Source organism: Ambystoma mexicanum, chromosome 1q (genome assembly GCF_040938575.1).
Source record: "Ambystoma mexicanum isolate Mex_15411 chromosome 1q, UKY_AmexF1_1, whole genome shotgun sequence".
Taxonomy (NCBI): Eukaryota; Metazoa; Chordata; class Amphibia; order Caudata; family Ambystomatidae; genus Ambystoma; species Ambystoma mexicanum.
Window position 1 is genome coordinate 162,685,580 of NC_090922.1, and position 15,068 is coordinate 162,700,647.

At 40.8% G+C, this 15,068-nt stretch overlaps 1 protein-coding gene across 1 annotated transcript in view; it reads right to left on the bottom strand.

The window, feature by feature from the left end:
- Positions 1–15,068, bottom strand: part of GINS2 (GINS complex subunit 2) — a 77,414-nt gene that overhangs the window by 5,967 nt on the left and 56,379 nt on the right. The window contains exons 3-4 of the mRNA XM_069636415.1: positions 7,189–7,288; positions 5,663–5,789 (exon numbers count right to left, since the gene is read on the bottom strand). Coding sequence (XP_069492516.1) covers positions 5,663–5,789; positions 7,189–7,288 — 227 coding nt within the window. The remainder of the gene's footprint in view (positions 1–5,662; positions 5,790–7,188; positions 7,289–15,068) is intronic.

Genomic DNA, 15,068 nt, shown 5'->3' on the forward strand with positions numbered 1-15,068 from the left:
AAAGAAAGAAGAAACATTAGAGCTATACATTTTAAAACGTCATTAAAAAAATGACTTTGCTACAAGACCACTCGTACCACAGCATTCTTACAAGCCTAGCAATTGTTGTTGCCAGCAGTTTACTATGCCACATCTTCCAAGGTAGCCAGTACATGTAATGCATTACCCTTTACTTTGTGCACCTCAAATCAACGTCTATTTTCCAGCGGATTAATCCAGAACAAATTGGAGTCAAGTTTGTATCCGATATAGTCCTCCTTAACTCAATTTTCCATTTGTTTTTGCCCTCCTCCATCCGGCGTTTTGATTCAGAAGATGGGCCTCAATTTCCGGTGGATCATCTATACTAGCAATCAGTGTCGTAAAGAGGATATTAATACATTTAGTAGTTGTCCATTCTGCAGAGTTTCCTGAACCGCACATTTGTATTTAGATTTCAAGAAACAAAATTCCATTAATTTATTACAATCTAGAACCTGATCTAAGGTCCATATACCAGCATTCCACTAAGTCTTCCAAGAAATCATTTAATTATGTATCTGTAAAACTGTGTTTTTCCAAAGACAAGGATCGGAGATACTTTTTCACCCCACTACAAATAATACTATCCTTCCATTCTTTTATGACATTCGACAGTGGTGTAACTACAATTCACAATGTGTTATCCACGTATAAAGAGCATTTTAAAATGGATTGGATGAATACAAGTGCTCTATTTTTACCAAAGTAGGACATTTAAGAAGGAGCAGTTGAACGCTAATGAATAGTACGAAGCAAGTATGCCTTGTGCTATTCTTTTAATTTAGGAAATCCAAAACCTCCAATTGCAACAGGGCTTTGCAATATTTTTAGAGCGATTGGTGCTTTGTTCCCCTCTCGCCACAAACATGTATTAAAAACGTTGTGAATGGTGGACAGTAAGGGGTTAGAAAATGGAAGTGCGAGCCTGTTAAAAAGATACACCACCTTCAGCAATAGTAATCTTAACTACCCCGATTTTCCCCCAAAGAGTAAGTTTAAGTCTGTCCCATTTTTTTTTTTTTTTTTTTTTTTTTTTTTTTTTACACAAACTCTGAATGTGTTAATTTTAATTGCATATGATAGAATCCGACCAATGTCTCTGAACACATGGACTTCCAAGTATTTGAACTCTCAGCCCAGTGTAGTATTCTGAAACAATCCTCTATGACATGATGGGTTTACTGGGAAAATGTTGGTTTTTGTCATATATTAACCTTAAAATCACTGATCTTTCCAAATCTATCTAAAAGTGCAATCAATTTCTGAAACAAATTTTCAAGATCAGGCAAGGGAACCAACAAGTCATCTGCATAAAATGAGGATTTTTTAATGTGTAGTCCCCACAATCTACTCCTATAATCGATCGTTTCAATTCTGAATAGACCGGTTCAATGAATACATCAAATAAGAGGAGATAAAGAACATCACCGTCTTGTGCCCCTCTTAATTGCAGAAATTGTACCATTTACTGAGATTCTGGTATCAGCTTTCTTGTATAAGGCATCAAACGTACTTAAAAAGGAATGACCACTTTCAACCTTGCACAATACTTTACACAAATGGGGCCAACTAATTCGATAAAAGGCTTTCTCTACATTTATACACACTTTAGCTTCTCCGGATTTCTATGTAAGTATATTACATTCATCAATTGCCTCACATTATCTGAGCTATTACTTCCCTCCAAAACACTGTCTTGCCCCCCCCCCCAATTCAATTCAGCAAAATCATGAGTAATTACGGGTCTACATTTAATATCTTCATTTAACAATGAAATCTGCCTATGATTTGCCCAATCTGATTTTCCCTACTTTAGAAATAACCATTATTTAGGCAGATTGCATCAATGTGAGGATTGAGCTTCTCCGAACTATAGAAGTCTTGTGTGGTGGGGCTCTAAAAGGTATATTGTTTATCTGTTAAATGTAATTCCCTCCATATATCTACCAAGTCCCATGTATTTTTGAATTCCAATAGATGTTTCCTGGCATTTTCCTCAGAGTATGATCTACCCTCACCTGACTTGTCTAAGTTAATGTTATATTAGAAATCCCTTCTATGTTTGCTGTGTGTGGAAATGTGGATGCATGTATCCTGTAGATAAACGGCCCAGAAAATCACCCTTTAGCAAGTGTGGTAAAATGCTTTGAAGGGTAACCATCTTGAAGGTCTGCTTCTTCATGAATGTGTCGAAGTACCCATGATCATTTTCTCTTTGACAGGAAAATCCTCAATTACACACATGAGTTTCAGATCTTGGGAGCCTGTCATCGACATCTTTGGAGAAGTTATCTTTGAACGAAATGATTTCATGGCTCATGCACCGAAGGAGCGCTTTGTAGGCTAGAAACAAACATCAGGAGACCATATTACCAAATGTGCTGTCGGATCGACATGTAAAAAATTCTATCTGCAGAAACATTATGTCCAAAGAGAGCAGGCTTTGTACCAATCATGCAAAATAGGTGTTCCTCGAAATCAATTAAGGAAAAAACAGGGCACTCCTATGGGAAAAATCGCTTGCTGTTACTTGATAATTTAATTTATATTACATGAATCAACAAAAGAATGCCAGACAATATTAATAAAAGTATATTACTTTCAACACATAATATATTCAGCACCGTATTAATTAGTGCAATGCATACGTTCTGTATGAGTCAAAACAAGATTCCATTGAACTAATGAAGCAGGTTACATAGGTTGATGTGCACCTTATTGAATTACACTGTACCAAAACTTCCCAAAACAGGGTAGATTAGAACAAATCTACCCATCATGGCCTGGACAAACCCATGAGTGCACCACCAGAAGGGCCCACCTTTGGTACAACTAAATCGCCACACGTCTGTGGTGGAATCGCGAGGTGGAGGGCAAAGAAACAAAGCCTCTGGAAGGTCCATTCACTCAGTTTGACTCCTCTGGGGATCTTCTTAGGAGGAGTCATGGGCCCTCATTACAACACTGGCAGTAACCCATGGCGCTATTAGCACCATGGTTGCTGCCGGTGTTGTAACAAGTCCGCCAATGTTCAATGGGGAATTACCACCCCATTCCAAGGTTGGCGGGGCGGCAATTCCCCATTGAACATTGGCCCTTCCCCATTCCCATTTTTGCCCCATAGGGCTCAATGGGACTGGGGAAGGCGGTAATTACGGTACTGTAATTACCTCGAAGGTCCCATTGCGGGTCCCTACTTTAACAGCTGGTCCAGACCAGCCATTCAGGTCGGGTCCCGCAAAGGGACCTTGTAATTAGGCGCTAAGGGGTTAACGGCGCTGCAGCCTTTTACGGCACTGTTAAACCCCAAAGCGCCAGGGTCGTAATGACCCATGGTGTGGCAAAAGCAAACTCTTTCACTGAACAAGCCTTTGGTACCTCTGAAGGGTCCATGTGACTGAGGTAGTAAAAACAGGTAGTGGATGATGATGCAGTGAATGAAGAGTAGCGGAAAGTGTCAGGACTGCCAACCACTGAGATTGTATGCCAGATTGCAGCAGTGGCAGTTTATCTAGACTGATGACCAAAGTCAATAACCATGGCAACTCCTGAATAAAGGAGAATTGGACTTGTGGTGATTCTGGTTGAGGCAATGGTGGAGGTTTGACTCGTTAGTGTAGAATGAGGGGGTACGTACCAGCTCTGCAGCAAGTCCTCTTCGTAATCCATTTTACGGAATTGACCTCCTCGACTTTGCATCCACGGGAATAGTCAAAAATGAGATGCGCATCTCCACCAAGTGGTCAAGCTGGTGTTCTCATCTGAGGTTTTACCAGAGGAAATATTACAAGTTGCATTTGCCAGCATCACCAAGGATTACTGCTGCAGTTCCACTTGGAAAACAGGAGGTAGGCACATGAGCAACACTTTATGATCCTTTTCATTCCATAATGTAAACGGCATCCTGCCCATCGATGCCGCACCAGAGACCGTAAGGTTGCAGTGGATTGAGCCGCTAATGAGAAATATTGAAGATTAAATGGTCGCCATCAATTATGAGACTATTGACTGTACCAATGAAGTACATTTAGTAGTGTCGGCCAGCAAATTCCTCAGTTGTTCACTGTGACAGCACGGAAGTCCTCACTGACAGATGCTGTTTAGTCATCGATGATTGGTTCGAGTAGGCGGCAGAGCTGCTAGATGCTCGTGTCTTACCGATGGGAAGTCGCAATGCTTCCTAGAGAGGTCTTTATTGCATTTCAATTTCATAGGCTGTTTGCATGGACTTCCAAGTGGTCATTCCCACTATAGTAGACCGAACAATGATGAATGACCATCAAAAAGGTACCGTCGCATTCAATGTAGGGTTAGAAACAATTTTAGAACGGGCCTGTTTTTACTCGGATATGGAAGTTCCCTTCACTGACCTGGATCATTTGTAAGTCACTGCCTATTCTGCAAAAGCATTTTCAGAGTTCAGGAAAGCAGAAGTGGTGCTTTTAGTAGATTTAGCTTCTGATCCACAATACGACTTGTCATTTTTCTGGCAAAAAAGACCCCTATGCTGTTCCCTGAAGGTCTTGCCATTGAAATGTGGACAAATGTCACAGTCCTATACAGTGTGGTGTCAAGGGAGACAGCAAATATTCACTTGGTTTGTCTTCTGCACGATTCCAGGATTGACAGCTTCATATTTTAATGTAGATATTTAAATCAAGTGATCCTCAGAATACACCAGGGGACGCAGTACAATTCTCAAATGGCAATTGTTACATGGAATGTTCATCTCTCAATACATGGGTTCATTAAGGGCCACCTAAATGCATTTTATAAAACTAATAAAACTACAACCAACCCTTTATGGACCTAAAAAAACAACATTTAAAATTCTAAAGCATACAGAACCATGTGAGGAGTTTGCAAAAGCACAATGTGACAATACATAAGAAATCAAAGGCAGGCCTGAACCTATGCTCCTTTGGTTTGGCATCTTCTAATGCAAGTCATTCATGTGTTTTTATTTTCCATGTCATAGAAATGTATCCTGTTTATGTACTTCTATGTAGGATATTCAAATCCCATCCCGAATGCATTTAATCCCCCTCCACTTGCCATGCGACATACATCTTTTCAACCTAGTACTTTCAGGTGGCTGGGACCACCACTAAAAGAATTCAACCGAAATTAGGGTACACAGTTCACCAGTCTATTGATCCCACATGTTCAGGAGAGAGAAGCAAGCAGGACAACTCTGGGAAATAGCAACAGTATGCTTAGCTCTGTAGAGCAAAGTAACAGTTCCACAAACACCTTCATACAAACCAATAAAATACAGTGCGATCCTAGCAATTAACATACAAAAAGAAGGCCAATATCCATCTTTCTATGGGTACACAGTACATTTTATCACCAACTAAACCATTTTGGGTGGGAGATCCGAACGTATCAACATGCGGTTATATTGTCCAGTTCCTTCGTACTCCCAATGAGCTAGACGTTAGGATAACAAGAAATTGAGCTTTGCGTTTTGAGACACCAGTCTACTATCCATGTATATTGCCTCCAAAACACCCTAAAGCAATGCTGCACTCCCAATTGTATGCCCTCTACATGCCGAGCCTTCGTTTTCCCCCTGGTAGGTAGAGAAGTGATCTGGGCCTCTCTTGCTCTGCACCAAATATGGGGTGTCCCAAAGTACCTTAGCATGTGCTTCTTGCTCCTTGACAAAAGTGTCTGCAGACAACCGGAGCTTTGCAATCCGCGTGTCCCATGTGTCCTTGATCAGAGTCCGAATTTCATCTGCTTTTGGGATATTGTCCGAGGCACTGCAATGGTGAACACCCCAAAAGGCGTTAGCAAGGTTTTTGTTTTCACAAGTCTTACATCACAACAAATAGTCTTTATACTGAGCAAGTTGCAGAAAAACAGTAGCTTTTGAAGCTTTGAATCAAGGCCACTAACTTGCCTGTCCCCAGGTGAAGGACAGATGCTAAACCAGGAATCTTTCACTTAGCCATGCAAGTAATTTGGAACACTTAATTTTAGCACCACTAAAACGGCTCTGTGTACAAACCCTCTCAGTTGAATTTAAGAACTGACTCTAGGGACTATATATATATATATATATATATATATATATTTTTTTTTTTTTTTTAAAGCAGAGCGTTTATTTATCAATTTCTTTGGGACCACTTGCTGGTCCATGCTAGGCCAACCCCTATTAGGAAAAAAGCATTAGTAGGGAATACTCAATTTTAATCTCTCACCAGCCATGGACCATTAACATGTTATCACATTGTGTTTAATAAATTAATACCCAGCCGGGACAGAGGGGGCAGCCTTCCAACCAATTTAGAGGCGCAGATCGGGGGTATCACCAGACGGTAATCAGTTTCATGGGTTTATAACAAATGAAAAAATAACTACAGTGTTTGATATTTTCATTATTTTATTCAAATGCACCAAACATCCTCCAACATATTTTTGGACTGGTGTAATTTTATATACCAACTCCAGTCCTAGAATATTTGGGTAAAGTGTTGTCTAGGGCCTTTAAATAAATTTCATTTGTTATAAAGACTTCATACCACAGTAATCCTGCCGCCCTGAGCCTCCTCAGGGCTGCAGGCCGCCATCTTCCCCGCCTGGGAACAAGGCAAGTGCTCCCCTCTCCAACCCCTCCCCCCAATCCACAAATGCCACCCCACCCCCACTCCCCATTGGATCCTCCTTTTCGGGAGAGGACGCGCGGGAACACAGTCACCAACAGGTCCACTCCCGATCTGCGACACGCCACCATGGAAAGGAAGAAGGGACTACATGTAGTCCCTTCTTCCTTTCCATGGTGGGCATTTTGTTTACCTTTTTCCTATTTCTTTAATGGCCGCCATGGAAAGGGAGAACGGACTTCGCTTCCCCTTCCTTGATGGCCCGAGCATGTCACAACTGAAAAAAATTGCTTTTAGTACCTCGGTCTTAAGAGCCGGGGTATAATAGCAATAAGCACCTTGCAGGAGGGGCAGGTTATGCCTGGAGGCCTACGTTAAGACCCTAGCAAACTATAGAGCCCTGGGGCATTACCTGCTAAAATGGTCTATTAACAGAGCACAGAGGAAGCAATGAGACATTGTAACCAAAGCCAATTGTGATACACTGATTTACAAAAGAAAAAGCCCTCTAAATGTGCAATAGATACCTAACAGACGTGGTGGATAGCCTACTTACTGGTTTAGCAATAGCTGAGTCAGTTCCATGTAGTACAGGCTAGGCATTGGTGTGAAAGTATCCTCCCTGCGCTCTCGATCACGAATCTCTTCTAGTTTTTCTACAAAGCAAAAGCATAAGGAGTTGGAAAAAGGGACAATGCTTTTTAGAAACAATCTCGCCACACCTAGGAATCCATCAATTTAGCAGTTCCTCATTTTTGTGTTACACATTCAAATTTGAACAAGCATTGATTTTGGTATGCAAACCCATGATCTTCGGTCCCCATAGGTATTTTTTTTTGTTTTTTCTTTTAAAAAGGTGCTTTGTGGATGTGTACATATTACACTATTTATTACTCGACAAGAGTTAATGATCACTAAGCCATGGTAATATAAACCTAGAGAGCAATAGGGGTTCAAATGTACAGAGCAGTAAAAGCAGAGCTCCACTTATTCCTTTTGTCTTGCAGATAATAAAATAATGCCCTCCACCAGCTTTCATGTGGAGCATACATTTCTTTCCGATGCTCAGAGCTAAGAACATCCACAATTTCATGTAAAGTCATAGATTCAATAAACCAGAGAAGGAACAGGCGTATCAAAGGAGGAGGGCAGGGGGATTTGGGGGGTAGGTGGGATCTGTGGGAATGGTACTTGCAGTAATCATCTATTCATGACATTTGATTCAAGAAACAGGAAATCACTGGAAAATACAGGTTTATGGCATGCCCAAAGATTAGATAATGACAACTTACAGTGAAACATTTAAATGTATTAACAAAAAAGAAGCTATACGATCTAATGGGCATGTTCAAACTCACTTTCATGCTACCCATATTTGATAAGGACGCAGATAGAAACTTTGCCAATTGTAATCTTATGGGTAGTCCCCTTCACGGTCTGGATTGATATGCTATATGATATGGCATTTATAACGCGCCTATACACAAGTGTTTCAAGGCGCGACACAGCAAGGGAGGGTGAACAAAGGGAAGACAGACAGCGATCCTACTAGGCCAGATGGTCATTCACATCGCGCAAGTGCAGGGAAAGGGGGAAGAGGAAAAGTACCAGCTGGTGGCAAGTGCAGACATCAGGTGTCAAGTGCTGAGGGTGGGGAGGGAACTGTAGGGATACAGAAAACAGTACCCAAGTGCGGGGGTTGCCAGGGAGGCAGTGCAGGTGTGTAACTGGCAGGGGAGGGGACCTGGGCCCGAGATCAGAGGGTGGCCAGGTAACCAGTACATTTTAAGCCATGAATTCATCAGGGGAGAGGAGGAGAGAAAGCAGAAGCAAAGAGGAAGGTTTTGAGATGCTTCCGGATCCGGAGATGGTTCTCCTGAAGTTTCAGGGAGGCAGGGAGGCTGTTCCAGAGGGAGGCCCCAGCCAAAGAAAGATCTACCCCTAACTCGTTGCTTGGAGAAGCTGAAACCAAAAAAGTGATGGGTGGAAGGTTTTGAATAAATCAAAGCCACTGGCATTGCTCTGGGCAACCTTCCTCCTCACCGTTCTTTAGCCCGTCTGTGCCATTGCAAAAGGGGTCCAACCATATGCAGATCAGTCAGGTACTGCCACCAATGGGAGCAGCCCTGCCCAAACTGCTAGGCCAGAAGCGACTGACCCTGAGGGAGTTGGGGACGGATGAGCGAAGAGCTCGAGGAGGAAGATTTTTAGGAAGAGAGAGTTGAAGGTATTGAGGCCCGAGGCCCCAGAAGGCCTTGTGGACAATGCAGGGGGTTTTTAACTTAATCCTCACAGCCACTGCAGAGATTTCAGTCCTAGAGATACAATCCCTGGGCTTGAGGCCAAAGACAAGTCTTGCAGTCCTGTTCTGGATGAGTTGCAGAGGGCGGGGAGTGGTAGCCGGCAGATTAAGAAAGAGGCTGTTGCAATAGTCCAGCCTAGAGAGAACCAGCGCTCTGGAGACAGCGAGCTTCTGGAGGAAGGAGATGAAAGGAAGAATACCTCTGAGGAGGTGTAGCTGGTAGTGTGACTTCTTAGAGACGTCGGAGATGTGAGGAGAGAAGGAGTGTGTTGAGTAGAAGATGACCCAGAGGTTTTCAGCCACGTGGGTGGGAGCAGGAACAGGGCCAAGAGAGGTCGGCCAGAGAGTGACGGGAAAGGCAGGAGCGGGTTTGAAGGGCCTAAGGTAGAGGGTCAACAGAAGGTGACGAGAACCTTTATATTGAGGATGCAGGGAAGGTGGATGCTCCTACCTTACACAAACAGGTGCTGAGGTACAGGTCGCCTGTCAACCTGCCGATTCCCTTCTGGCATCTTCCGCCAGGCAGTAATGCTTGGTAAGTGTATGGAGCGTGCTCAAAGTGGCCGCTCTACATAGGTCTTTTAAGACCCTTATGTTCTGAGCTTCTAGTTCTATTGTGAATTCTTTTTATTTTAATTTCCTTTTATATTAAAAAAAAGGTCCGTGTTCAATCTATGTTAGTAGGTGCAAAAGAAATTCCTTTGTTTAAAACTCAAACACATTTTTCACAATAGAACTGCAGTGACAGAGGCTGAGAACATAGGGGTTACACCCAGTACATTCAAATGAAAGGCATCAATGACCCCAAACTACTTCTTGCTTTGGACCAGGACAATACTGTATGTAGCATACAGATTATAAAAGATCTAGAAATCCAACCAGATAACTTAGCGGATTCTAAACTAACCAAAACAAAATCTGGACAAATCTAGGCGTTTTCACAAGATCGAGCAATAGAAACCTTTCACAGAGTTATAGTGGCAGACATCCAAAGGGAGATGGACAACGCACTAGGGGTTTATACAGAATGACCAACAACTGAAATAAAGGCCCTGACCTTCGACCAAACCATACCTTGTTGGGATTAGAGATAGGTATCCCTTTGAATAGGAAGAGGCACCTCTTTTGGAGCAGGCACAGCCCATTACCTATATACTTTGATATAGGCTCCTAAGGAACAGTAAAACACCTTCTCAATATTAAATTGCACTTACTCTCTCCCCCATTTAATAAAAAAAATGCCCAGATAGCGGCAGTAAAGAGTATGGTGGAGCAAAACTACTTGACGTTTGCAGAGGATCTAGTTGAAGGGATCTTATCCAACCCTTCCATCCCAGTTACTACTTCAGGAATACAGTCTGCTATGGACAATGACAATTTGAACGAATTAGACATTTTGAGAAAGAAGCTAATACGTACGGAGCTCCCATGACAGAACATTTGACAACTCGTACTGCACCCAGTGGATTGATTATCCAGATCAAACCACGGATCATTCTAGAGGACACCAAACTTCAGAAAGATTGCAGTTTTATAGCAAACAAGTGCACGAGATTGGCTAATAATCCATCAACACAGCTAAAGGTTTATTGGACACCACGATATGTGAAATCCAAGAAAAACTGGACAAAATAAAAGAGCAATTGTTACTAGGCAATTACGCCAAGAGACTAGCAGATTTAGATGCTGCAAGGAAAGTTTTGAGAGGTCTATTTGAGCATAAAAATACTGCAACTGAAAACCGACATTGCCACATTTTATATGCTAAAACATATCCATATACGACAGACTAGTATTACCAACAATGTGCATAACAGGGTCCCAGATTCAGACACTCCAAGAGAGATGCACAGTTCCAGAATTAGAACAAGAACAGTTCTCAAAATAGCTGCAGTGGTCATGAATACCTACTAGGATAGTACGGTACTGTTATGGCAAACTGACCGCTCTAGCTACAAACAACTAGCTTTCAATCCAACCAAACAGCTCCATTCTTTGATCGCACCAATTATCGAGGAAGCCTTGGTAGATGGCTACATTAGCCCCAGAGAAGCAGAATTCCTTACAATGAAATTTCTTAGAATCCCAGTTTTCTACAGCCTTCCTAAAATACACAAAGGCACATCACCTCCACCGGGCCGCGCCATAGTGTCCGGCATGGTCTCGGTGCTTGAACCCCGTTCTCAATATGTTAATTTGTTTATACGGAATGAAATCTCAAAAATGGGAGATGTGCTGTGGTTCAAAATGATATTTTTATTCTTAAATCAAATAAAAAAGTGAGCTCCAAAATCTGAACACATACCGGAATAACCAAATACTCATATTTACACATCAATTCATATTATGTAAACCAAAATAGTACACTCATACATCTGAGTAATAGCACAAATGACCTACATTAACTAGGAGCATGTGCTAATGTTTGTCCACTATACATCAGTCCATCAGCAAGACCAGATATCAAACAGCAAATTTACATACAGTCTCAGACCACATTAGTACAGTTCCATCACCACAATACAATTTTACAGTTCTCCCGATCGTACATTCCTGGTTGCACATAGATATAATTATAAACAATTGTACAATAATTATAAACAATTGTACATTATGCCCTTTCTCAATCCACACTCCTTTTATGAATAATATCTATAAAGTGAGGGAGAGAATCACAAATAATGTTATGAGAAAAGAGAAGGAGGGAAGCAATCCATTTTTAGATCACAAAATTACCACACCATACTGTTATTAAACTCCATCAAAACTGTAATTATCATTGGTCAGTAATTGCATATTAACTTGATGACCCAAACCATCACTCTATTGGCCTGTACCTCCCAAAAGCGGACAGCATGCTTTGTTATAAGTGTAGTCCCATTATATTAAAAATAAAATACATCTCAATGGACAGTGCCCATCTATTATTGTACGCCAAGTTTGGAGTTCAAATAGTCCTTCTGAATGCATGTTACCTAGCTACCAATCGGTCCTTAAATATCTTGACTAGGATTCACAATATATATTCATTCCACTCATTCAATGTGCAAAGCTCTGGATGGTGTAGATCTATTTCACAACCTAGAGCATAAGGCAAATCTCTATTAGTAAGATTCTGGTTAAGTTACTTGTTCAGAAAAAAAATTGAAGTTTCCCAAAAATCTATGCGTCTGTATACTCAAATTGTATATATACACGTAGGTGTCTACCGGTGATCAATGGCCAATCCTGAATGGCACCCTTGTGCATCATTCAATTGCTGATCTGTTCTACATCACAGGTTTCCAGGAATTCCTATCTACAAATAAAAGGCATCTCCATATGCTTGGTGATTATGTGCGCTCCGATACTGGTCTTGTTTCACAAAAATAGCCATGAAATAACATATACTCATTCATCATAGTCCTTGTACGTAGCATTGAGTCTTGACCTGGTTTCCACTTTAGGGCCAGATGTGGAATCTAAAATAAGGTGGACCAATTTTAGCAAACTCAAAAGACAATTAAATATTTATTCCATGATTGGATATTCAAAAAGTGTATTGATCCAATTTCTGCACTTACCAAATTTCAACACATTGCTTCACAAGAGGTGGCGCCCTGAGTGTAGGATCGCTGCCGCCATCTTGTGCCCAATGTTTATAGTGTCCCGTTGTGATGTACTGTAGCGTGGTGATGTCATCAGTTATGTCGTCACTGCGCGATTACGTTATACAGATATTTCGGCCATCTTGACCCGTTTGCTCGGCCCGACTAGGTCAAAACATTACCATGTTAAGCAGAAAGACCTTAGTTATTCTTGCCAAAAACATTTGCAAACACGGTTTGAGAATTGGTTATATTAATTGGATAATCCAAAATATTTTCAATAAACCATTAGTGAATGGTAGGCCAAAGTGTGTTAACATCACCTTTGTTCCTCATACATATGGCTAGGAATTAGGCGTAGAGTACATATTTATTGAATTGGCAAGTCCTATACAAGAGTGGTATTGATTAGTACCCATGTCGTCTGATGTGTTACATACCAATGCCTATGGTAACAATTGGTGATATTAGTGAAAAGGAATATGTTTTAATTGATAGCTGAAAATTATCGTATTCCATTTAATTGGCTTAACTAAATTCAAATGCAATTGTCAAGTGACTAATTCTAATCAGAGGTTAAAATCATATATCAGCAACATAATGAAGCTTTTTGACTTAGTCCGAACCGACCACATGAACGGTCTTAAGCCCCATATTACTAGTAAATCTCAAAATGCACCAAATTATAGATTACTGCGTTATATTGCTAGTGTCCATTGGGAGGTACTCTCCAGCCTGTGTTGGGATGGGCACTCAAATGACTATATATAGTGGAATATAACTATGTCCCACTGTAAAATCTTTATAAGAGGTAAACCTTGTCTCCTCGCTTTCATATAGTTACCGATCTTGGGCTAGACATTCAACCCCAGCATTTACCCATTAACCAGGTCACTAATTTGTCAGTACACAAATGTTTGTACAAACAAACTTAGCCAGAAAGACCATCCTTATTTATAATAAAACCTGCAACTCATCCTTGTTGAGCCCATCTGTTCATAATCTACAGATAGTTTGCGCCTCCTCCTGTCTCAGGATCAGTTCTCCGTTGCTCATACGAATAGGTTTCACTCCGAAAAATCTGACCTGATCCTTTTTGTCCATCTGGTGTTCCAAAGCCCAGTGTTCTTGAAGCGGCAATCTTTTCTCAGGATGTATAGACCTATTCAAGTGTTCTCTGATAGGAAACACATTCTCTAATAGAAGACCCCACATCCAATTTGTTACAGCCACAAATCACCATGTATATTGCATACTTGGTTCTACAATTGATGATGTCCTCTATTTGTACCCTTTGAATATGTCAATGTTTGTAAATTATTCAGGGCATGTTTGCACATAGGGCAGTTCATACACTTCAAGAAGCCCTTCACCGGCTTTCCACTTACAGCACCTCTTTGCGATAGATCCAGCTTACTGGTGATAAACCTAGGACTCAATAGTTCAACATAGGGGCTCTTGTATATACAAAGTCATGTTGATCTTTAATACACTCTCAAATCTTCATCTAGAAGCAAAATGGGACAGTTTTTTTTTTTTTTTTTTTTTTTTTTTTTAACAGGTCGTATATTTGCTTGTTACTCCTTGAAGATAGGGTGATCATTCTGGTCCTGTTAGCTTTCTGAGATCTTATTCTAGGAGTAAATGTCATAGTTCTATCCACATTATCAGCTTGTTTCTTAGCATCAATAATATTTGTAGAATATCCCTTTCCAGGAATCTTTTTCGATCAAGATCTTTTCGGTGCTGTAAATGCTCAATCTACTGCAATTGTGTTTAGCATGTAGGAATTCACCTTTCAGTATGTTGTCTATCACACTTTTCTTGTGACAACTCGTAGAATGTAAAATCGAGTTAACTTCAGTTTCTTTCCTAAACGTCTTCATGCATAACTCCCTATCCTCAATATTAATGTGTACATCCAAGAATGTGATGAGTTGAGTACTCATTTCCTAAATCAAGTCCATGCCAAATTGATCAATCTTAAGATATTCATTGAATGTCATTAGCTCATCATCAGTCCCTTTGCATATTAGCAAAATGTCATCAATGTATCTAGCCAATACAAGTACTGTATTTATCACTTCTGGGTACTTCAGTATATCTCTATATTCAAATTCACCCATAAAAAAGGTTGGCTAGGGAAGGTACGCAACATGCCCCCATCGCAACGTCCTTGGTCTGTTTGTACAAGGCATAATCAAAGAAAAATGTTGTGATCCAAAGTAAATGCCACACATTCTTTAATCATTGCTATGTGCTTCAAGAAAGAAGCCGGTTTGCTGTTGTAAAGGTAATCTATTGTTTTCAATGCCAATTGTTGGTCTATAGACGTATAAAGTGCCCCAACGTCTATTGTTACCAAAATCAGTTCATTCCATACCTTTTAGAATTTCCAAAAGCTGCATTGTGTCTCTTACATATGAATAAAGGTTCAATACTTTAGGTCGCAACATGAGGTCTATCCATTTTCAGTTATCCAACCATTGCCACCAATGATCGGACGAACATCAGGCAAATCAACCTACGCCTTATGAACCTTAGGGA